Source organism: Lissotriton vulgaris, chromosome 6 (genome assembly GCF_964263255.1).
Source record: "Lissotriton vulgaris chromosome 6, aLisVul1.2, whole genome shotgun sequence".
Lineage (NCBI taxonomy): Eukaryota > Metazoa > Chordata > Amphibia > Caudata > Salamandridae > Lissotriton > Lissotriton vulgaris.
The window spans coordinates 1,440,429,929-1,440,455,440 of record NC_141694.1 but is presented as its reverse complement, the minus strand read 5'-3'; the positions used below and the strand labels follow the sequence as shown (position 1 = coordinate 1,440,455,440).

Sequence of the window (25,512 nt, the reverse complement as noted above, 5' to 3'; positions counted from 1 at the left end):
TTCGGGTTAGCGGTCCATGCGGGGTGGCTCATTTTTTGTGTCCCGTGGGTGGATTGCAGATTGTAGTTTGCTAGAAGTTCAATCAATGGAGCTGACTTCTTACTTGGGGGTGCCACAGGGATCAGGTCCAGGCCTCTCAGATTGAAATCACCCGCTATTATTACATCATAGTGCAAGCGGCTTATTAATAGGTCTTCGAGGGCGATGGTAAGTGATTCCAAGGCGTGAGGGGAAAGAAGTTTTGCTGGGTTGAGATAGCAGTTGATTATTAAAAGCGGGCATGGGTGTTTGATCCGCTCTCAACCCTTCTATTGTGATGACTTGCAGTTCGGGTGACTCCAGATTTAGTTCTTTTACGTTAAATTTGCAGGCATGGCTTACGAAGATGGAAAGACCCCCTGACGGACGACCAAAGATCGTCCTTTTGGTTGCTGATTTAAAATGTTCGTAAAAGCCAGCTATTGGGGTCGTTGACCTCGCCCAGGTCTCCTGGATGCATAATATGTCCCCCTGAGCCAGATAATCAAGGGTGGTTGTGTCCCTGCGGATATTATTTAGCCCCGCGATGTTCCATGAAATGATGGTTAACTTGCGATCTTGGCCCCTTAATGGATATACGCGTGCTCTGTTTTCATGGGTGTAGGCGGGGTTAGGAGCCCTGTCTCCATGTGTCCTCCGTGTGAGCCAGTCCTTGCTGAGGCCGTTGCACGCTGCGCTGCTTTTCTTTTAGCAGGATTTTCATTTTTAGCGGGTTTCTTGGCCTCCCTGATTTCAATCCCCCGTCTTGACTGGTGGATTTTGTGCCTTTGAGAACAGAGATAGGTTCTTGACGGCTGTAATGCGGTCTGAGGACATGCGGGTATTTTGGTGCCCTGGGGGCGGTGACTTCTATGCCCCATTCTGCCAGTTGTGTTGCTTCATTGAGGACAGCTTGTCGGACTTGCTGATTCACAAATCCGACTATGTTGGAGTCACCGTGGGTGTCTGTCTCCAGGCTCTTGAACATCACCCATTCGATCATCTCCGAGGTGATGTGTGCCAGAGAATCAATATGGCGGAAGAGTCGAACAATATTGGACCTGTTCAGGATGTCAAAGGAGCCTATGGCTATGAATCTAGGGGTGAACAGCAGCTCATGTATTTCTGATGGATTTTTATATTCGGTGGAGCGCCGTTGTACCCCTTCTCCCAGGGACGTGGGCCTCTGATGAATTAGATGTGGAAGGTTTTTATGGGTGTCTCCTGGCCGCAGTCTGTCCGACGCCACGATTGGTAGTCCTACCTCTCTTGACGATCCTTGCCACTCATCATTGATTGCATTCTGGTATGGGAGGTTTTTGTATGTAACTCCTGGCTGCTGACTGCCAGGTACCTCAGTTGGTAGGCCTACCAGGCAGGGCGGTCCCAACTGCGCCCCCTGGTGTAGTGAAAGGTTTGTTTCTGTCTTATGTTGAAGTGCCCAACCAGTTGGGCCGTTGGTGCTGGGTTGTCCACCGGTTACCACTTGTGAAGACCTTAATTGAACCTCCACGTTGGATTGTTCCTTCGGATGATCCTGCTTTTGACTTTAGATTTTTTAGTTGTTTCTTTAGTCTTTTTTTGGCTCTCCTTGACAGCGGAGCATTTTCTCTAGCCGGTGCGCCTTTGACCTTCTCCGAGAGAGGTATGCTGGCGGATGAGTCGTCACTTTCGGTGATTACTGCATGGCTCTACCAGTAGAACTTTTGGTGGGCTGATAACCGCGGTGCAATGGTCGGTCATTTCGTCATGCACTTTCGTCAGAACTGGTGACTTTTGTGCCGCCTGTACTTGAGGAGACCTCTCACCCAGGCCCTTGGCATGTCTTTCAAAACTTCGGGTAGACTTCGGGTAGACTTGCCCATTTTTCTATAATAGCGGCACAAGAGTTCATATTAACCTCGTGGGCTTCGAACAGCGCTTCTAGCTTTGCTAATTTGTCATCTTGACGCACCAGGTGCTGGGCAATTGAGTGCAGGAGATCGACTTGAACCTCCATCTTCGTGGACTGCCATAGTAAGGCCCTACCCATTTGACCGTGACTTGGTCAATAGAGTCTTGATGTTGTGTCAGGCCCAAGGGGCTCCATTCCTCCGTCTGCGATGTTCTCCTGGCATTGATTCTACCTGAGTTTATAGGTGTATCTTCAAGTGCGTGTTCTATTGACTGTTCTAATTTTTGTAGGAACATTGCCGTTAGCGCGACCATACCCGGAGTGGTCGACTTCGTTATTGACCGGGGTGTCACCGTTGTGCTTGGTCGCATCCCAGTGCTCTTTGGGGGAGAGGGTGCAGTACCCGTGTTTTGCTTTGCAATGCCTGTATCCACGTGTGCCCCCTCAGTGGGTCTCGTGTGAACATCAGCTATGATCCTTAACGGGCTCTTCACCCTGGCGACAGGTTGGTGTCGGGCTTCCGATTGTTTCGGTATAGGAAGGCTCGCTGGAGTGACAGCCAATTTGATCTTGGTTTGCCTTTGGCAACCCCGGTTTGGCACTGCCCTCGGGTCCTGTTTGTCTCACGTCCAGGGCTGTTGGTCCACTGGGGGCCTGGAAGAAATGTGTAATGAGACCCTGTGGGAGGGAGTTGCCCGAGACTGAGTCCTGAGATTTTTGGGTGCTAATTCTTCTAGTTACTCTTCTTTGTGCGGTGTTTTCAGGGTTCACCTCCGCCCCCTCCTCCGAGCTGGACTTGATCTTTTTGAGCATCATCCTTTAAGCGCCGTGAACTGGGACTCTACGTGGTGAAGTTCGTTTTCCTGTGTGCTTACTTGTTGGAGTATCTCTCCTGTGGGGGCCTTATATTACTTGTGTGAGTCTGGTTAGTATTTCTGCCTCTCCACGCGAACTGTACTGGTCAGCGTCTTAACAGGGGGAGAGGGGGGCGGCAAGTGGTGAACACAGGGGGGCCGCGGGCTGGGAGACCTAGTCAAGCAACCCCTTGGTCCGCACCCTCGGCTCTTACTTTGCGACTGCCTCTAATGGTGGCCACGCTCGCCACTGCCACTTACCTCCCGCACTGGCTGCAGTCAGACTCTAGACACTCCAAACGCTCCAGGCTCCCGATATTCCAAAGTGCCCCAGTACTCCTAGTACCTCCCAATAGGCAGCACGGCTCGCAATGCTCGAAGCTCAAGCTCTCGAGCTCAGTTAAAATGTCTATGCTGCACAATACCGCACAGTTACTACTGCACAGCCGCCCCTCCACTCGCTGCACTCCACTCCGGCGCCGCGCTGTGCTCCGCGATCGTGAGCTCTGAACGTGAGCTCTGGACGCTCAGGACGCCGGACCCTGTGCGGCTTCTTAACAGTTTATTGGTGCAGAGGCTGCCTCCGGCTCTCTGACTTCTGGTCGCGGACCCAACGAGAAGCCCCGGACCCGGTTTCGACAAAACACGGCTGGCGCAGGTGCTGCAGCCTAGCACACGCTGCACGCCGTTGCTGCTGCCGCCGTCGCCGCCGCCCTAGCTCTCTCCCGACTCACTGCACACTGCACTGCTCACTAGCGCCACCTTCACTTCCGACCAGCCGATAAGTGAGGCGATAAACCACAAGCACTTCCCATTCCTTGCACTGGAAGTTAGAACAAAGGGGAGATGGGAAAGTTGAATGGGGGGACTGGAGAGGTGTAAGATACAAATAGACAAAAATTTGAAACGTTGAGAGACGAGGTGAATGAGAAGTGCTGAGGGGCACGGGAGGTGATGGGACCAGAGAGGCTATGAGATAAAGGTGAGAGACTGTTCGAAATGAGGGCAGTGAAAAGACAAAATGGCAAGAGGTTATTAAAGGTGAAGTGAGAGGTTGAATGGGCAGAGTTCAGGTGTTGTAAAAAGGGATGAAAGAAAATAGCCTGCGAAGTGAGAGGGGGACCCGGGGTTAGGAGAGTAGAGAGGAATGGAAGGGAGGGGCTGAGAGGAAAGCTGCATGGATAAACTGCTTAGCTCTGCACAAAACTGCCAGGTTTTTAGGGACCCCTGCTTCTCCTGGCCAGGGCCAAGTGAGTTTCGAATCTGGCAGCAGGTATTCCTGCGGGGTGGAAGGCCCTGCTCAAAGGTTGACTAGAAATCTTTCTGATGTTAATTGCTGTATTTTGGTTATAAACGGGTACTGATGGGGTGAAATCTTTCCTCAGTGTTACTGTGTGTAAAAAATGTCAAAATAATGAAGCAATGCTATCCCAAAATAGGAGGCATCACATAACATCACTTACATTGTCTTCCCACAACTATTTAGTCAAGCCTGTCGCGTAATTTTGTCCTCACCTACCTCATAATTCTAGTAGCCCTACCTACAGGTTTAGAAATTGTTTGTCATAAGGGGGTCCTTACACCTCAAAATGTTGACAGGGGGGTCCCGGCATCCAAAAGATTGAAGACCTCTGGTCTAAAAGCTTTGAGATGGTCATAGGGATGCTGGGACTAACATTCCCACAATACACCGTTCAAATACTCCTTGTGAAGCCAGGCAACGTCCTTGGGGCTATAGTACCACATTTTGGAGCAAGTGCAGTCCTTCATAGTGCAGTCCTTTAATTTCAGATTAGGGTTCCAGCAGGACATTCCTATATCTCCTTGTTGTTTTAGGCAGCTCGTTTGTTCATGTTTGGTTTCAGGCAGCCCCTCCTCAATCCTTTTGAAGCAACTCAAAGTCCTTTGGATTTTAATACCAAAGTGTGCAGCAGATGCAGCCCTTACGATTGAAGTCCTCTTGGTGTGCAGACCAGGGATTTCAGCAGGGCAGTCCTTCTTCTCTTGATTTCTCCAGGCAGCAGTCAGAGTTCCCATGCAGATGTTACATATTTATCCAGTGTTCCTGGGTGTCAAGCAGGTGGTCACCCCTGACCAGTGGGATACAGGGTTCCACCCAGGTGTATGACCGCGTCCTCTAAAGTGTGGCATATTCTCAGAAAGCACCATTCTTCCAAAATCCAAATGGAGAAGGTCTCTTCTAAAGAGTTAGATGTGGCTAAGCCAGCCCTCTGACATGACTAAGATTCTCTAACATTCTCCTTCCAGGCACTTTACTAATCTAACTACAGGAGCTCCTTTGTGGCTGGGGTTCCCTCTTTGAAGACCAGTTTGGCTATGCCACCCCTTCCTGCGACCTGCTCATGCTGTTTCTTTTCGGAGGCCCCTTCACACCTCATTAAGACAGCTTGGCTCAGCCTGGCAGAGGCTCACCAATCAGAAGAGGGCAGCTGGAAGGCTGCATTTAGGCTTACTGAAAATAAAGTTCTATAACTTATTTTCAGTAAGAGTTATAACAAATCTAAGAATGGCAAGTTGTTGGCTTTATCATAACTATTCTTTTAAGTCCTTGAATTATACTTGTAGTTCACTCTTATCAATATTTACATGTTATTAACGTATTCCCTTGTTAGCCTACGGAGCCTGTGCATTACAATGGGGGAATACGAAATGGAAAGTTTTTCCATCATCGGGGAATATAAAATATATGTTATAATGTCCTGCTTATAGTTACAAGGCACCCTACCCCTGGGGGAACCTAGGGGAAACCTTAGGGATGACTTGTTTGTAAAAATAAGATCATAGTCTCCTATTCATAACAGAAACTGATTCATCTTTGTTTGCCCTGGAAGATAAGTAGCCTGGGAGAGACCGCCCCAAGTACTGAAGCTGTGCATCTAGTAGCCTTCTTCTTACACAGCTGGACATCTACAGCAATACATATTCTATGATAACAAGCTACAGGCAATCACAATGGTGTTTTCCCACCATTCTTTTTTCCTCCCCCTGCTTCTCTTCTTCACCTCCCCCTCTTCTGGCCCGTCCCCCCCACACCCCTCTACACATCCCCACTGTCCTCCAACCACCTCATCCTTTACCTGACTGACTTCCTAATCCGTACCCGGACGCGTAGGCAGGCACCTTCTACCTCCTTCTACAACCCAATGCGGATCGCCATCATCACATAATCAAAATCTAGCGCACTAATTCTCCGCTTGGGGATACTGCTTTTTCCTTCCTCCTAGCAGTGCACTAAACTTATGTTCACATCAATCTACAGAAACATTCCCCTTGTTACACTGTACATTCATCCCCTCACCTCAACGCCTACCACCACCCTCGATATTCACAATGCCTCTCACACCCGAATCCAATAAGGGAAAGTCCCTACCCATCTGTCCCCCTCTTTCCTGACCCCCTTCACTTGACGACTTACACCAACACGAGACCTTCCCCTTCTTTTCGCCTAGAGCATTCACCACAGAGGTCGTAGCACAGATCTCACCGGAGGATACTCCTCAGACACCATTTATGAAGCCTGCTGCCTCCAGACAAACGCCACCACTTATCAAATGCTCCAAGTTGTTACAATGTTGATCTTGAAGATGTTCCCAATTGTATAAGTTCAACTACCTTCCACCCTCTTCCTCTCTCCTCTTACCCACCTCCCCCTCCAACCCCACATTTCCCAACCTCCAACACCTCCCCCATCAGCATACAGATGTATCCACCATGTTTCAACCAACTTTATGCACCATGATGTACTGATGTACCATTTTTTCACTGTCATATTCTTTATCTTGTGACATCTAATAAAACAATTATGACATACAAAATAACATCAATCAGTAAGAAGATCCACTGATTCAGTAATCTAGTAAGAGGTTAGATGTCCACACCTTTTCCCTAAAAACATGTGGGAAATTGGTAAAAACTTCAAAGACTGTCTTTGTTTTCTTCTGGGTTCAAAGTGAACACCTTGTTAAAGGATAGATATGTGTTGCAAGGAAAACAGTTGCCTTTGGAGTACTCTGAAGTGAGATGGAAACTTGGCAATTTCCTTTCTCAGCAAAGGACTGTGCTGATGTAGCCATGAAGTCCAAAGCACAATATGGAAGTTTGATGAATGAATTACATCTAAGTGGGTTCACAATACCCCTAGTCTGTAACAATCACCAAGTCATACGTTTCTTTACAGACTTTACCTTCAATTAAAAGACAGATGTCAATTCCTTTAATAGGTTCATGTTTGCTCTTCTATCATTCGGGTATATCAGGCAGTCTGCAACTCTGTTACCCATGAGACAACCTGTGGCTTCATAGTCCATTAATGTCCACCACACTTAGGGCCTTAATTAACTATTCACCAGTATATCATTTAACAGAAAATGTGCTTTACTTTCAGCAGACACTTTAATGCAGGAATCAGCCAACCCTGGTCTGCTTGTTCTTGTTTCTCTGCCGCTGAGGATATTTTGTCACAAAGTGGCCTGCTTATCTACAACAAATGAATTGTCTGCTCCTTCATCTATGCTCTTCCTTTCGACTTTATAAGGGGGCTTGTGTAAATATTTTATCGGCATGGGCTCTTCAACAAGCATAACTGGAGGAATTTCCATAAGAAAACTTGAAATCCACTATTTCATATTTTTAACCATCTTTCTCTTTGTTGGTTATCGATTGCAATAGTGGGAGAATTCACCATAGCTAATAACATGTCCATTAGGTCTTTTCTTCGCCCGTGATCTAATTCTGTGGTGGAAAACTAAACCTTTCAAGGTACGTCCAATGTTAATTGACTGAACAAGCTGATATATGTACTGATATCTTTAGAGCCTTGTTGTAAAGACAGCAAGCCAGTATGAGTGGAATGAGTAGCTTGTCCTTGTCTGAAGACAGCCTTGAATTAGTCAATGAACACATTATACTGGTGTAGCTTAGGACTCCTGATCAAAACTGAAGGTGTCACCCAAACTAGAGCGTCCTTTGTCAAGCAAGTTTGGACGAAGGCAATGTTAGCGGAACTCATAGAGAAATGCAATGGTCAGGACTCGAAATTAGACTACTCTGTCCTAAAAAGGATGGAAAACATTGAGGGCCTCTGCTAAATTTTCTTGAGACAACATGACTGTTTGTGAATTACCACAGGGAAGTTTGAAGTTTAGTTTGAAGTTTATTTTATTATGCTTGATTAATTAAAACCATTGCATACAAAGGATAAAATGTCTTGCGTTAAAAAATTGTTATATAAAAAAGGTTTTACGTCGTATTAAAATAACACAAATTAAGACATTCTGTAAATTTGCCTTGCGCATTACTAATATTATTTTGAATATGGCTATTCTTGTTGCAATCCAGTCAGTTCATGTAAAGATTAGTCTTTTTGCAGCTCTTTCCCGTGTTTTATTCTTTAGTCAGTCAGGTAATATCGAGGAATTTAATTAGCTGGCAATTTAGCTGAACCAGATTGGGGTTGAAGCACAGCATTAGCGCTTGTCTGCATGATCTGGCTCCGTACTGTATGAATACTGGCTTTAGCAGAGTAACCCTTCTATCTTTTAACGTGTTGCAGATGCAAATAACATGAATTGCGTCCTCAACACCGCTGCCGCATAAACTACACTGCTGAGCTCCTTCCTTTCTCTCCCAAGGCGGCAGGAATCGTTTAAAGAGGCCGACCCCCAGTCGGAGTCTTAGGAATCTTTCCTTGATATTAATTTTTAATCCCATCTTCAGGTAAAACTGGGGTTTTAATTTGTTGTATGTATGCAGGACCATCCAGCCGTGTGATCGTTTTGCTAATGTTTTCTGGTCCTCAATTGTGGATAATAAACAGGTTACCTTTGTCACCTTTTTTTTTATGTTGAATGGATTACCTGAACGTCCCACAGCTCTCTTATACCTAGATGTTTAATAGATTCCTCCAGGTGAGCGCTTGCTGGTGATTTTTCTGGGCAGGAAAGCTCCGTCCAAATTTGGTCGTTCAGGGTTCCCTTTTCATCCCCTTTAATTTTGTGCCAACATTTCACAAATGCTCCCATGCATTCGAGGGACTGTTTTTGGAGCCCAATTTCCAGTCGAATTTAAGCTGGGGAGACCGTTTTCGGGAGTTGTAAAATTGCGCGGTATGATCTAGATATTATATTGTCGAGAGTTGTTGCATCTTTTCCCTTCAGCGCTTCGCTCCCGTAAGTAATCGTTGGCTGGAGTTTTGCTTGCAAGATCCTTAGTAGTGGGTCGAATGTCAGGTCTGGTAAAAACTTCTTTAAGGGCTTTATAGCTAGGTAGGTCGTTACCCCCTTTCTCCGCAGGGTTTCTAATTGTGGTTTTGATTAATTGTTTTGGTCCAGCAAACAACATCCCTCTGTTTAGCTGCGTACATGAGTAGGGTCAGGGCCATTATGTTGGTTATGGATCCTTGCCCTTTCCGAAAACCAGTTTGTGTTAATGGTATTATTTGATTCTTTTCAGCCCAGATGGTTATATCGTTTAGGAGAAGTCCTGCAAAATATTTACTCTCGATGTCAATCAAAGCTATTAGGCGATAGATTTTCGGGTCAGCCTTTGTTCCTTGTTTGTAAATTAGGCTAATTTCGTACTTGAAAACAGGTTCAAGAGCGTTACTCCAGTAGTCCGGATCATTTTTAAACAGCATAGGTGGAATTCCATTAGGACTCGGGGTTCCTGCCAGTCGGCCCCTTGATATTTGTTTCTTTATCTGTTTAATTGATTGGGTAGTGTGCCCCTCCTTTAATCTCCACTTGGCATTTTGTGCTTGGGATTTTGTTAGTACTCGTTCTTGGATTAGTACAGATCTGTTGTTATCTTCAGTAGGGGATTGACAGAGTGGTTCTTACTCTTTTGCCTCACTATTGCAGTTCACAAGCTCTAGACTTTTGAGTTGTGAGACTGTTTCTTCTTTGTTATTAACATGATTAAAGAGGAACACTGTCCAAACCTCTTCGGAGATGTTAGAGTTGATTCCGTGATGGTTCGGCCGGTGTAGTCTATTTATTGTTTGCCAAAATTTGGCGCTGTTTTTCTGTTTGGCATCGTGATACAGTTTAGCCCAAAATTCGTTGTTCACTGTCATTTTCCAGGCCCATCTTCTTTCTTTTAAGAAGGGACTTTGAGGCACGTAAAGACTGCTGCAAATTTTGATTTCCAGGTGACCTCTGGAGTTGCCGTAATAATTGGTTTGTTGATGTTTTCAGTTTCTTTGAGGTTGGGCTCGTTGCTATCAAATTTGGAGGCTCATTTGCGCTCTTTCGTTTTGGACCTTTGTTGATGTTAAATTTTTTGCTAAATGCGACGGTGAATTTTTCTCAGGTTTCCAGCGGGTGACCCAAGTGGTCATGTACTTCCTTAAGCACTTTTTTTGCTGTTACTGCTACTCTTTCTATGTTTGTTAAATTGCACCTAATACGATGAAGGTTGGTTGTTCCTACTGTAACAATGGATTTTTCGGCCTCCTGAAATAATATTGCTGTAGTACTAAGTGTACTGTTACCTATTTCGAATGAGGTTATTTTGTCGAACATAGACAGTGTTGTAAAGGTGTAATCAAGATAGGAGGATACTTTAGATGAATGAAATGTGGGTGCCGGAGGGTTATCTTCCTTTAGGCGGCCGTTAACTGCCCTCAAATTCAGATGTTCTAGTTCTGAGAGTAAGTCATTTGAGCTCTTTGATGGTTTTGTTACCGTTGTGCGGACCTGGGACGGGATGTCCCATATTACATTTAGATCCTGCATGTGGTCATCTTCTGGGTTATTCCCTAAAAGATGCATATTAAAGTCTCCTGCCAAGATGACTTTGTCTGTGTCAGCCTCTTCTATAATTCTCGTTACATCTTTAATTGCTTCTTTTGCTGCTTGTAGTTTGGGTTTTGGATGGAGGTAGCTGTTTATCAAAATTACCTTTTGTGCTGAAGAACCGCGTAGTCGTTAAAGCCTGAATACAGCTTGGGGCGGTAAACTGAGTTTGTATAGGATGTGTCTCACCAATTTTTGCTATAGAGGAGAGAAGGAGTAAACCCCCCCCGATCGGCGTCCGAATATGGAGTGTTTAATAGCAGAGGTAAAGCTAGTGGTGTATCCCTGTAAGTCGAAGGGTTTATCTTCCCAGGTCTCCTGGAGTAGTATAATGTCAAAGGTTTTGAGGTTGTTCAAGAAGTCGTGATCGCTCAACTTTGAATTTAAGCCGTTGATGTTCCATATGCAGATTTTGACGTGGTTGAGGCCCAAGCAGAGTGTTGGTGTTAGTAGCTTCCTGTGTCAATTTGAGTGCGTTAAAAGGACAGTGCGTTGAAGCCCTTGCCTTCCATTCGTCACCAGGAGTTCCTTTGGGTAGGATTGACTTGCTGTTGGAGTCTGGCCCCTTGCTCCCCTTAGGACTGAAGTCGCTGGTTGGAGGGGGCTGTCTGTGGTTATAAATGGAGCTGGGTATTGTGGTTTGGGGACTGATTTTAATGGAATCCCCCAGGTTTGAAATTTTATGTTTTCTTGGGTGATTCTTCTGGCTATCTCCAGAGTTTTGCATCTAGTTTTGGAGGCGTCTGAGTTTGGCAGACCATTGTTCGGTAAGAACTCAACACTCAGTAGATCGGAGCTTTGAATGTTAGCTAGCTTGGGGATGGCTTGCAAGAGCCGTAATATGTTCCCTCTGTTTAGGGTATCTATTCGGCCTCGCGACTTGTATAAATGAATAAAAATGATCATGTCGGGCTCCTCCTCTTGTGCGAGGTACTGAGTCTGATGCGCAGGGTTGTGGCTTACTGCGCCTCCAACTTGATGTAAACTGGAGGTGACTGAGACAAGGGAAGTCCTTCCGATGGTTTCGTTACTTGGTGTTCGTTTGATTTGACAATCCCAAGCATTTGCTTCCGGGGCTCTACTTAGGGGTGTGTTTTTTGATGGGTCTTGGCATAATTCTCTAATCGTGAGATCTGATGTAACTATACTCCCATGTTCCTTTTCTAGATTTTGAGCCAGGGACAGCTTGACTGGGGCTTTTATCTTGTGTGGAAACAGCTGGGTATTGGGTGTTGGTAATATTTCTAATTGGCTACTTGGATTAATTTTTTCCTTTCCTACCCCGTTTGCCTCCATTTGCTTTTCTTTAGATAAGGAGTATGAATCGCCTTGTGGCCTTGTATGCAATTCATAAGGTCACCTGCGGTGCCTTCTTTTGAGGATAATGCTGGAGAATATTGATTACTTATGACTTTGGGATTCGTATCAGTAGGTTGCCTTGATAACCAATTGGACAGATGTTGGGCCTGGGCTGTAGTTTTCCTTTTCCTCCCCTTTCTTTTGTTTCAGCGGCCGATTTTCGTTGGCGTCAGTTTTTTGCCTGATTCGAATAGTTATGTTACTTCTTTATCTGGAGTGGCAACCTCTCGATGTAGCGGAGACCTATGCTCTCCTATTTCTTCAGACCCCTTTGGCGGTGGCTTCTCTATATGACCATGTTCTAATTCTGTTCCCCCCCATTGCTGGTTGATCCGTGCTTCCTGCTGTTCCAGTCGCTGTTGTTGCAATAGATAGTAAGACGCCGAGTAATGATGATAGCTGGGAGAGTTTGTCTATAATTGGGGCACAGGTACAATCTTGCTGTAGTAGTTTATCTTTGAAGGCTGCTTCCTGTCCTCTTTTTATCAGTCAATTTAAGTCCGCCAGCTTCCTGTCTATTGCAGAAGTAAACTCTGTTAGGGTTTGAAGCACTGTAAGTTGTAAATCCATTTTGCGTGATTGATATTGAAGCGCTGCTGTTGAATATTGCATCGTGCTGAGGACTGTTTCCCAAAAAGCGTCTTTGGATGTTTATTTTTTTCACTAGTTTCTGCTTTTATGCTTTTTGTTTTGTTTTGAGAGTCTTTGTTGTATGTGGCCGCTAGCTCCTCCCATTTGTGGCCTGATTCAATTATTTGAGTAGACTGCCAACATTGAGACAGACCATTAGTAATTTGCGCCTGGCTAGATCCAGGCGTACTGTTTTCATCAGTTGTTCGCACTTTATTTTCGTTGGTGGTTGGCCAATGTTGGGAAAGGCCACTAGTAGTTTGCACACTAGGGGATTGATCTCTTGCTTGTGCTGTGTTCTTTACGCTCTCCTGAATCATGCTTGCATGAACAACTGGAGTTGGTCCTAGTAGTTCTAGAGTAGAAGTATTAGTTGTGAGGTGTGAGTCCTCTAATTTTGCAGAGTACTGTTGAGGTATAGTTGTTGTAGCCATTTGCCGTGATGGTGGTTGTGTGGCTAGCTCATTTTCGTTGTTTGTCGTGAACAGCGACTTAATAGACCATCTTGCAGCCTGTGGGTATGGAGAGGCAGGGTGTTGTGTTTGAGCTTTTTCTATGTTGAAATGCTTTGCGGGGTCCCCAAGTTCCATTTTTTGTTTTACGGAGCTGGGTTCCGCTACGTTTTCTGGTTCCAGCTCTAAGACCTTTAGCCTTTCTGGGTTGCCATGCAATTTGTGCTCTTTAATGGACAAGATGTTAGTTGAGTGCCTGTTGTTTGACCCACTCAAATCCAGTTGTTGCATTTGATGTATTTTTTGTGGCTCTATTGTGTGGATTTGTACCACTGTTTGTTTTAAGTTTGGTTTTGTTTCGGTCTCAGAGGAGAAGGTAAAATTGCTCGGTAGCAATGGAGTTTGCAGTCCTTTAATATCGCTGGTTTTTGAGAATATTATAGTGCCTGGATCTTTCAAGAACGCAAATTTAGTATAGATCTTGGGTTGGAAGGAATGCCAGCTCTTTTGTTTAGAAGAGCCCTCTATTGTAATTAAGTTTATGGCTCCTGGACTCGGCCATAGAGTGGCAAAGCCAGTTACGGTACTTGGTCAGCATTGGTAAAGTGAGACTGTTTGGCTTTGCAAATTCTTGTTCTATCTGTTAGTGTCCTCAAATTCAAGCAGTTACGATCAAGCAGGACTCGAAAAATCATAAAAAGATTACTAGACCTGCTAGAATATTCTACGCAGCTTAACTGTAATTAATGTACTTGACCCATAAACTGGTCTCAGAATGTCACCCTAGGCAAATATTTTATTTTGCAGATCCACCTTTTTCTTCACTATCACATACAAGAGCACCTTCCAATATGTCTAAAAAAACTTTTTGGTTTGATTTAATAGACTAACGGTTTGCTCCATGCATATTATGAATCTAGCCCACATACCCCCTGACGTGCCTCTTAGTTCACTAATAGCATTGCCATCGGGCAGGAATGTTTCTCAGTTCTTCTTTAAAAACTCGCTTTTAATAAATATATAACAAACGATATAGTGCATAAAAATAATCTATGGAAATCGGGTTTCAACAAACCATTATTCATTTGGACATCGCCAACTAAAGTATTCTGAAGTGTATTTTTAAATCTTTGTATAGTTACCTTTTAGCTATTTAAATGTGTTGTAAGAACACATGACATCCTCCAGCCTTTAATTTCACACTTCTTGTACAGCACATTTGTCAGAAAGTTCACTTTATAAAGTCCTCAAACTTTGCAGTCAGAGAAAGAAAAGTAATTGCAGATGTAAACTAACTTTGCATCTGGACACAAAATTTAAAGAAATATTTTATGCTCCTTCACTTTGTTAGTAAACTGAACAACCGGTTGTCAGATCACTACAACGGGCGAGTAGGCCCTAAATATAGCTCACTCTGATAAAATCTGACCCACCATAGCGAGTGTGTGAGTAGATTTGTCGCAGCCTGTAGAGGTTGTAGAGTTGAAGGTTTATGCTTAATAGGAAGATGAAGTGGGCATCTGAATGTTCACAAACCTAATATTCGATTATGTTGGTAAAATTGATGTAGGTCTGACACATAAGGGCTGTTCACAAAGGCAAACTTACATGCGAGTAAATAGACATGTCTATGTTTACTCTTATACTTTTGAGTAAATGTACTGCTTTAGGCCGTTCACCATTTTTGAGTGTAAAGTTATTCAAAGTGGTAGACTTGCATGTCTCTGCTTCCTGAATCATGGGGTGGAGGCTGTACAATGGTCATACACACCTGAAAAGCTACTACTAGTAGTGCCGTTAGAACTGTCGTTTTTCTTTCAACACACTTGGTGAAGACATCCGTAATTGGAGCAGAGATCTCCTTATAGTATGTTGAAGGAAAAAAAAATAAAAATAAATATTGAAGCTTAAATCCAAGTAGTAGAAATATTTTAAGATAAATATAAATTAATGTAAAATAATTTAAAATATTTATATTATTAAAAGCATTTTCGTAAGGTTCAAATTAAAAAGTCCCACCTAATGTAAAAAAGTAATTTTTAATGTTCTAATGAGTTTTACAAGTTATGTATAGAATTAATTTCTTTATATTGTTAAAAATTGATGTTGCATTAATTTAAAATTTTAAAAAAGGCTCTTACCAAATTTTATAATAAACTAATGATGTTTATATAACATTTGTTTAACATTAAATTATTTATATTTCTAAAAAGTTAAAATAAGTTAATTGAATTTAACATCAGTTCCTTTGGCCTTTTTATTTTAGGTCCCTACTTCCATTACGTTCAATAGGAGGTTTTTGCAGCACCAGTGGGTGACCATGGGCGGTGCTGGACTTACTTCAGGTCTGAGCTGGAGTACCATCTCCTATTACTTGTTGATCAAAACTGGGTCACACCTCGCGATATATAAAAAAAATTCCTTGACTCATCGGGGATGCCAATGAACACCTAAAACATGGACCCTGATTGCCAGATAAAATGGAGACCCTAACTCTGGCAGGTAGCCAAAGATATATTTTGAGAGGCTTTTTTGTCAGGTCAAACTAGCCTGCATGTCTAGATTCCAGAAAGTAAATGCAATATGAGCATTCATGGAAGTAGTATCAGCTGGAGGTGTTAATATTACACAAGGTAGCTGGCACACCATTTAAACCAAGTAAAGGCTGTGATGTTGTCAGCAGTGTGCAGCAGTGTGCGAGTTCTTGGAACCCCTTGATTGGACACCTGGTTAAACAGGTCCTTATTGCGGGTGTCCTTTTCATTCTAATGGGGCCTGACCATGAGGAAAGAGATCTGCAGTAACTGCAAATCTGGTGTCTTTCTCCTGGAGACTCCATCTGTATGAAATATGGGGTAGATGAGGAGTAACTGGGGTAATTTGGTGCGGAATTGCTGATTCCATGTTATTCCCTAATGGTGAATAGATTCATCATGTTCCCAAGCATATTACTGAGTAATTCTACTGCTACAACTGCCAGTTACAGGTGTCCACGGGTTAACTCAAGGGGTGCGCAGCTCCCAGGTCAAACTTGGGGGCGCTCAGAATGAATCCAGTGACACTGATGATCTTTGGAATTCTTGATCTCCTTCCTACTCCTTCTCAGTGTGTCCTTAAAATCTATTTTGTTTAAATATTTTCATGGTGAACAAAAAGATAGTTCTGATGGATACGTCTGACTGCACTTTCCTCACTTTAGAATACCCACGGAATCAGACTAGATCTGGAAAACTTCACAACTGCGACTAGGTAGTGCCATGTGGCTCTTCACTAACTCCACACCATTGTGGAAATAATGGAGCTGAGCAAGCGCCACCTCTGCTTGCTGATATAATTTCCTTTTATTTCTACGCTTTCCAATGCAAATCCAGAGATTCTTTCCCACCTTGGTTTGTTTTATTCCAATGACTTCCTAAATTGTTTTACCAGACAAGTGGGCTAGGGAATGATGGCCCAACCCAAACGACATGTTTCCAGCCATGCTGTGTCTGCAGGAATCAGATGTCCGTCCGGACCTACAAAAGGTGTGTCTTTGGTGTCTGGCTTTCGGCTACAACGTCAGTCGTGCAGTAAGTGTGCCTTCATGTACCTGAATACAATGTGAGACCTGTAGTTGAAGGTGTATGACACCAAATACAAGAAGAAGGTGTGGCCTTTGCCTCTTGCTCCTGACCCAAATAACTCCTGATCCTTTTCATGGGACTGCTCAAGTCCAAGTCCAATCACAAGTATAATCGCATAGTGGAACTCGACTACTTCCCGCCACGTTGACAACCAAGAGAAGGCCTGAGGGTGTCATGATGTCAGTTGCACTCCTTTGAGGTCACTAGCCACGAAACTGACTTCTCAGCTGGTGTCAGCGCTCCCCATATTTCCCAGGCTGTTGTTGACCCTGCAGCAGATTTAGACCTTCAAAGAGGTAATACTGCAAATTTTCAGTGTGCTGCTGACTCGCTTTGGCACACCTTTGGACCCCAGGGAACTACAAAGGCCATCAATCGGGTTACCGCCTGTGGGTCCGTTTTCAGCAAAACTGTCCCCTTGGGATCCGCTATCAGGCCAGCATTGACACCTTTATGGACTTCTAGTTCAGCTCTGAGCTTAAAGCCATTCCCATCTACACAATGACACCGGAAGATGATTGAGTGTTGATGTCAGTGTTGGAACCCTGAACTAAATTCGGCTCAGCCAGACTGATGTTGTACTACAAAATCTCAACCGGTCGTTATGCAACCTTACTCTAATGCACTACCTCTGCCATGTAGTATTTACCAGCAGAGGCTTAACTATCTTTTTGGTTCTGATTTTGAATCTATGCTGGAGCAAAGGACTCCCCAGGATGTTGAGGATGATTGTAATGGCTTGCCCAACCCTCACTATACTGAGGATGGCTTATACCTGGATTTACATCGGAACTGGAGTGGCGAAGTGAGCTAAAGAACGATGATGGATTCAAACCAGATCTGTGACTGGGGGTGTCTGAAAAGTTTTAGTGCTCAGTCCATCATCTCCTTGTGTTTGCTTCTACATCCTTTGGTCACTCCTTGGTTGTACAAAAAGCAAACACCATGCTGCAATGTCCATGTCAGCCATATCAACAATGAATCACTATGAATTAAACCTGACAAACTCAAACAACAAATAACGATACATGTGGATAGAAAACAGACACACATTTTAATCCAAGCTACAGGTTTTCATAAAGTGAATACAACTCTAAATTTCAGTCCAGTCTTGTTAACTCCAACTGGAATGGAGGCATTTCTTTCCAAAAACCCACCCTCTCATAGCACTCCTCCATGATTATTTGTACTTTCTTGGAGGCCTGCTCCATTTTCCACATCGTGACTAGAGATGAATCATGCATCTAAGGAAGGCGGTGTCCAAATATTTGATTTCCGAGCTGCTTTCTAACAAAGGAAATGTAATCCAATTCTTAATTGGTAGTGATGATGCCTGTAGTTCTGTTGTTGATTGTGCTGTTACAGATTGCCCGAGTTCAAATGAAGTAGAATTTTCAAAATGGCTATAAGAGTAGACTCCTGACATATGTTGTCTTATCTTTATAAAAGATTTGTTACTTCAAGAGATCTATGGTGATTAATAGTAATATCTTCCATTGCTAGTCACATGCTTGTCTCACCCTCACATCGTCCTAAAACACAAAATCTGTTTGTGCAGGAGGTTCAGTTCTTTCCATGTGGTGTACAAAAAACTCACATATCTTTCCATTTTGTTGGAAATCTTTTGAAAACCTGTTAAGGGTGGGACATTTTCTCAACTTTTTATATACATTCTGATTCCCTCTATTTCAGATGGTCACTCCTACAGTCTACAAGGCTTATAAATCAGTTCTAGCTCATGGCTTTTCTTTTAAATTTAAAGGAAATATAGTATCAGTTTTTCCTTTGTGGACAAGAAATGAAAATGAGCAGTAAAATAAAAGCAAATGTTCATTCTATATCTATCAGAACGTGAATGCGCATGGGAACCAGGTCAGCAAACTATTCGTGCAGTTCTTGTCAGCACATGGGAACTCCATCAAGAGCAGAGCCTTGCACAGCCCACAGGATGACCTGACTGATAAACCTGATGTCAAGTGAAGAGGAGTGGGAATTGCCACTTTCCCAAAAAATCCTGAGCTATGTATACATCTCTAATGCTATTAATTTTATTGCCCTACCATGCACAAAAACAGTGAAGAAAAAACTTTTTAAAAAGATGGGGAACTTATTATCATATGCAACGTGCATCATTATAGAAGAGAGGGTACAACCCTTTGTAATTGTAATTGGGTATTTGTAAAGCGCACAGGTACTCCACAGAGTTTCCTGGCGCTAAAGACCACTGAAACAGGCAGAGTAAACTCACAGCTACTAGCTAGTACTACTGTTGAAATAGCCTAGTTTTAAATTTCCTCCTGAACACACCTTCATTCCACAAGCGGGATGCCACCACTTGAAAAGAGCGGCGGCCCATGCGAGATTGGAAAAACCTAGGAATGGTCACCAGGTACTGCATCGAGGACCTCAATGTCCATTGAGGGGCATAGTGCTGGATCCTTTTCCTAAAATAATGGGCCCCTGAATTGTGTAAGGCCTTAAAGGCCAAGGTAAAAACCTTAAACTGAACCCTGTTATGCACCGGAAGCCAATGAAGAGATTTTAAGTGGGAGTCATATGAGCCCTGGGTCCTACCATCAGAATAACTCTGGCCGCCGTATTCCGAATCACCTGTAGGCGACCTATAAGATATTCTGGTAAGCCTAAATATAGGACATTTGCGTAGTCCAGCCTAGATGCAATCAGGGCCTGAAATAGTCTTTCTGAGGGGGACCGAGAACAGGGGGAGGAAGTTCTTCAGCATTTTTAAAAGCTCAAAACAAGTACTGGCCACAGTTTGAATTTAGGTATTCATGGACAGGTCCAAACCCAACTTCACCCCAAGGTTTTTTCTGTGGTAACAGAGCACTTCTCGGGGACATGTCTAGTGGCCACAACTGGTGCCACACCTCACTCGAATTGGAACAGAAAAAAAGAATCTCCGACTTTTCGGGATTGCACTTTACATGGTTCCCTCTGAGCCAGGAAAATACCTCCGTTAGGCAGGTGTTTATCTCACTACATCTGAACATAGTACACTTCTCGCTGGTAAACAGAAGTTGTGTCTCATCGGCGTAAGATACAATTTTAGAACCGTATTTCTCCGCTAAGAGTGCAAGGGGGGGGGGCATATACAAATAAAACTGGGCCGGACTAAGAATTGAGCCCAGGGGTACTCCTACTTTCATGGATGTGATACAGGTTGAAAAAGGGGGGACCATACAGTTTGCTGGCGGACACTTAAAAAGGAAGTGTACCATTTGAGAACCATGCCACCAATACTGCAGTCCTGAAGTCTTTCCACGAGTTGGTCATAGGGCACGGTATCAAAGGCCGCAGATCGGTCTAATAGCACCAATACCACATTGCTCCCACTATCCAAAGTAGTTTTGATAGTTTCAGAGACTTCTAGTAAGCTGTCTCAGTACTCAAGTTTGCTCTGAACCCTGACTGACTCTGATGCATTATGTTATTAGCCTCCACATACTCCGTAGTCACTAAGTTTACATATTTTTCCAAAACTTTGAAAAAAAAAGGCAGCAGTGAAATTGGCCTATAGTTACATGCTATCAGAGGGTCTGCTGTAGGTTTTTTTAACCCCTTCGCTGCGGCGGCTATTCCGCCGCAGCGCTAAAGGGGCGGGGCGGCCGCATGCTGGTGACAGAACCGCTCCGTCACAAGCCGCGGTTGAGCTGTGCTGGTGACGGAGCGGTTCCGTCATGACCCGCCCCGCTCATTAGAACTGCCGCGCAGGCGCGAAATCGGCGCCGCGCAGGCGCGAAATCAGCGCCGCGCAGGCGCGGCGGCTGGGCCATGACGGAACCGCTCCGTCATCAGCACAGCCCAACTGTAGCTGATGACGGAGCGGTTCCGTCATCAGCAGGGGAGGGGTTAACAGAGGGAGAATTCTAGCGTGTTTCCAGCTCTCAGGCATTATTCCCTCCGACAAGGAGGCGTTCAGAACTCAATTCACCGCTGGGTTAATCACTTCAGCAATTTGCGCCAGCACTAGCGCTGGACAGGGATCCACAGGGCTTTTAGGACCTTCATTATCTCGAGAGATTTATGTAGTGGGATAGGCGGGAATTGTGAGAGAGACACACCTGGCGTAGAATTAACTCTGAGGGGAACAGCTGTGTTTAATCCCTCCACCCGGAGAAGATCCTTAAAAGAATCTTGGATGTTTTTAATCTTCTCAAAGAAATAATGCGCTAAATAGTTAGTCCAGTCGCTGGTTGGAAATGGGCAGTTCATGGCATTCGGGGATGTAAAGTCTTTAACAATTTTAAACAATTCCTTACTCTTGTTTCTCGCCTTTTCAACTTTAGTGGATAGGAAGAGTTTCTTTTTGTTGCGGACCTCGGAGTAATGAACGTTCAAGGCCTGTTTATAAATGTACCCTCCACTTGAATGGGATTGGATATAATTTACAGCCAAAGTCAATAGCACCAATTTAGCTAGTAATTTGTTATATGTGCATGTAAATGTGTAAATATAAGAGTAGTATGAAATATACTTACAGATATATACCATCTGGCTCCAAAGATTACAGCCGGTTGCCCGTCTTAGTGGGTCGTTGGGGATTTGTTCAATGGTTGGATTGTGGGAGCTGAAGAGATGCACAGGCGCATGCACGGCAGAGACCAGTGTGGCAGAGAGAAAATGCCAGGAACAATAAACTGTGGAGATACACTAGGAGAAGATAGCATTTAAGGGAAAAATATGACTTTTCTGTGAGGAGTGGTTTTAGCAGAGTTGATGCATAGGAAAGTAGAATGCTGCTTTTGCAGTTACTTGTCTGCATCCAAAATAAATATCCTGTGAATATTTTAAAAGACTGAGAAAAATACAGAGCCCCTCAATAAGAAATGTGATAAGCTGAGCAAGATGGCCATTAAACCGGTGAAAAATACAGAGACCCTCAATAAGAAATGTGATTAGCTGAGCAAGATGGCCATGAAACCGGTGTAAAATACAGAGACCCTCAATAAGAAATGTGATAAACTGAGCAAGATGGCCATGAAACCGGTGAAAAATACAGAGACCCTCAATAAGAAATGCAATAAGCTGAGCAAGATGGCAAGGAAAGTGGTGGTAAGGATGATGTAGGTGGCAGTAAAGATGAGCAAAAAAAACAACTGAGGAAAAGGTAATATCTGAAAAAGTATTAGAAGTTCCAAGAAACCACTGTTAAGGTGGTTGCACTGATGATCTTCTCAGAATAGTGCCATAAAGTTAGGGCCACCGATGTAAGCGTTCTGGGTTTATAAGCAAGAGTAGAAGTGGATGATCTTACGTGCTGTATGTAGGTAGTAATGCCAAAGCTATTTGATCAGCCTTGAGGAGCCATCGAGTTGAGATCTGTTATGCCTCCAGACTGAATATAGCTAATTGCTGCCCTTGTGAGCCCTGAAGGACTCCACAGCTCTGGTCACATTGACCTGAGCTAATGCCAGAACCTGACATGGAAACGTCCAACTAAAACGAAGATCTGCAGATTAAGCATTTCTCAATTCACATCTTTCAGAATAAAATAATTGCCAGAAACAGAATTCGACCAAGGGCGTGTGAGGTGGGGCAAAGTGCTTCTGGGCAAGCAAACAAAAAGTGGCATCCTCCCCTAGTTGCGCTATTAGGAATAATTGTGTAAAACAATAAATCTTGCAAGGCGTGGAAGAAGCATAAAGGTTAAAATACTCATTTGCATGCTGTGTTACTGAAGGGAACATTATAGCATATAAGGGACAGTGATGGGGGTGAAGCCATTCTCCTGGTGAGTTTATGGTTCTCAATATAAGGAAAAATTAAGAAGATAATATTATATTTGTGATCGAGGTCCATTAACCCTCCCCAGCCCTTTCATGACTAGCATTAGGGTAAGCACAAACCAATAACCAACTAATAAGTCCAGTCCCTCTACTTCACTACACTTTATTGCCCTCCACTGCACACAAACCCCTTCTTTAGAATTTGTAGTTTCTTTACATATTGTCCCCCCAAAACTCCATTAAGACACAGTAAGGTACTTTACCTGTTGCTTTGTAAAAGCGGTGATTGATTATTCACTACAGGCATTACAATGAAATCTGTTACTCGGGGCTTTTGACTAAATAAAGTTTTATGTATATAATATGCTATTGATGTAAATAAATTACATTTCTAAAAGAGAACATAAAACGTATTATTTATCTTGCAACTATATTATTATTTGGGTGTATATCTCTTTGATTTTGCTACATTTAAATTTTGTTTCTCTATTTTCCAATGACCTTGTCTCATAAAAAATCATGTTTATCTTGTTTCCAAGAGTGTCTGGCTTCCACATTCTGACACCTAAAACTAGTTTTATTATTTCTAACAAAATGTTCAAAATACGGTCAATGCAATTTGTTATGTACAGAAATCGTTTCTGTCTCCCTCATCTACTGTACTTTTTTCCCCTCAGATATCGATGAACCTCCACGTAGCAATGCGGGGCAAGATGTGGTGCTGCAGTTACCGACAGACTGGGCAATTTTGGATGGGCGAGAGAGCATAGACGACCATGGGATTATCCGATACGAATGGAATTTGCTCCATGGAGATCCTTCACTTGACATGAAGGTGCAGAAAACGATCACATTTTATGGTTGTATGCATGCCATAGTTAGATTTGTTCTTTTCATGTTTTTAATCTATTTTGTGGAATAAAAAATAGTATTTATGTTGTCAGTCTATAGACAACATTAACTATTCTTAATCAATATAACAGAATCTCTATATAGCAGGCTTCTCCAGTAAGTAGCTACTGGTAGCTCTCCATCTACCTGTAAGTAGCTCATGTGTGCAGCCCAGGCTATACCAGCCTACTAAATTGGAAGTTTTTGCTTGTTTGAAATAATGTATGTATACTAAAATTGAGTGTATATTCAAGATGAAAATGTGTGTGTAGTTTCAGAACTCATAAGCTGAAATTTGGAAAAAATGCCTAACTTTCCAAAATGCATTACAATCTGATATTTGAGTCATGAATTAATTGGCATTGGGAAGACGTTTTACAAATGTTATTACCTTGGTGCAAGAGACATTGCAGCAATGACTGTTATGTATTACTCATGTAGAGGCATTCCCGATGGACAAAGCCTTTTTTACATTACTGCTGGCAACCCTGCCTGATGCACTCAGGAGGTAGTTGTCTTGCGTATGGTGGCAATAATGTAATCTCGTCTGAAATGGTCACTATCACAGCAATAATTAATATTAATAGCTCTCAATAAGCTTAATTGAACAGAAGTAGCTCTTATTACAGGAAAAGGTTGGAGACCCCTGATCTATAGGATGCACAATAACCCATTTTATGCTCTTTAGTCATCCAGGAGTGGTAATAGTCTCATGCCTTGAATAGCTTGTCTCAAATCGTGGAGAAGTGTGGCTCACTGGTTAGAGGAGGCAGACCTGGAAGCAGAGGTCAGCCCGGGGCCAGGGTTCAATTCCCGGCTCGGCGGGGTCTTGAGTCCTAAAATGTCCATGGACTCGACAATTCTCGCTCCGGTGCCTACTCGATTCACGGGTTCACACTCTGCGACTCTGGGCAATAGCTTGCTTAATCTCCACAATGGCCCCTCGCGGGGGGATGCCTGGCTTTCACCTTGCGGATACCCTGCCGGGGTTATCTCACAGGGGAATACCAGGAAGGGTTCCCTAAGCAAGCGCTTAGATACCGCTCGGTGATTTGCGCTATATAAATTCCTGTACATTTACATTTACATTTACAAATCCCGGATTATACCTTGTTTATAGTCTCCCGGCGTGCCCTTCTTGATAGATGGCATCTTGGTGGCAGTCCAGTTGTCTTTGCACATGCAACATGGCAGTTAATTGAACCGACCTCCTGTGCATCTGCTAGGTGGGGGCGCAGACAGCATGTCTAAGGAAAGCTCATTTTCTCCTGCAATGCAGCTGGCAGCCAGAGATGCTGCCTCTTTCAAGGAATAACAACTGGTAAGTCAGTCCCCAATAAGGTATCTATTTAGCAAATTGTACAATGAGGCTCTGGCCTAGGATATATTTATTACTTCAGAATCTGAATTGCATATGTCCTTTCATTTCTGGGCTCCTTTTATCAATCACATGCTAAATTACATTGCCTGTTACAGACCAAGGAGCAGTTCATACTGGTAAATCCAATTCTCTTCTCATTTCCAGTTTTCACCCTTCTAAAATGGCTGTGCCACCCATTTTAATTTACTGGGACGTTTTAATGTACTGGCCCACATATTGGCAAACAAATGTTAGCTAACACAAACTAGAATGCCAAACAAATCGACTGTCAGGTTAATTTGCCGATGTAGTAAATTGCATAGTGAGTCTATTGCAATTTGTGTACCTAAAACTCAAGATTACTTTTTTACTAAATCCAGATATTATTTCTTACGTCTGATCAGATGTGTTTCCTAACAGATTGCAACAATTATTGGTGTAATGCTTGAACTTGCCACAGTAAAAACAAAAACATCTATGTGCCTGTGTCCTTGTTCGCTCTATGTTAAACATTGCCTATCTGCATAGTTCTTGCATAGATGTGGGCATCTCTGCTTCCATAGATGTCAGCATATGCTGTCTCTGTACAGCTCTGGTTGGTGTCTCAGAAATCATTGCCTCTCAAATCTTTGTAGTTGTGGCTGGGCATTAATTCAGAATGTTGAATCAGAGTGGCTTGGACTACCATAGATAAAGCTTCTTCTAAATTGCATTTTAACACCTAATAAATGCAGCAGCGATGGATTTGTCTGTCCTAGGGCCAGATTACCTGCAGCTAAATGCCAGTAAATCGAAATTCTGCTGCTAGGGAAAGATACACATCACTGGACAGAACAATGGTGGCCAGACGCGTTGGGGTCCACGTACCCG

At 43.4% G+C, this 25,512-nt stretch overlaps 1 protein-coding gene across 2 annotated transcripts in view; it reads left to right on the top strand.

Annotated features, from left to right (window-relative positions):
• Nucleotides 1–25,512, top strand: part of LRP11 (LDL receptor related protein 11) — a 235,231-nt gene that overhangs the window by 43,131 nt on the left and 166,588 nt on the right. For both annotated transcript variants that reach the window (XM_086927567.1, XM_086927568.1), the window contains exon 2: nucleotides 23,069–23,226. In XM_086927567.1, the coding sequence (XP_086783693.1) occupies nucleotides 23,069–23,226 (158 nt within the window). The remainder of the gene's footprint in view (nucleotides 1–23,068; nucleotides 23,227–25,512) is intronic.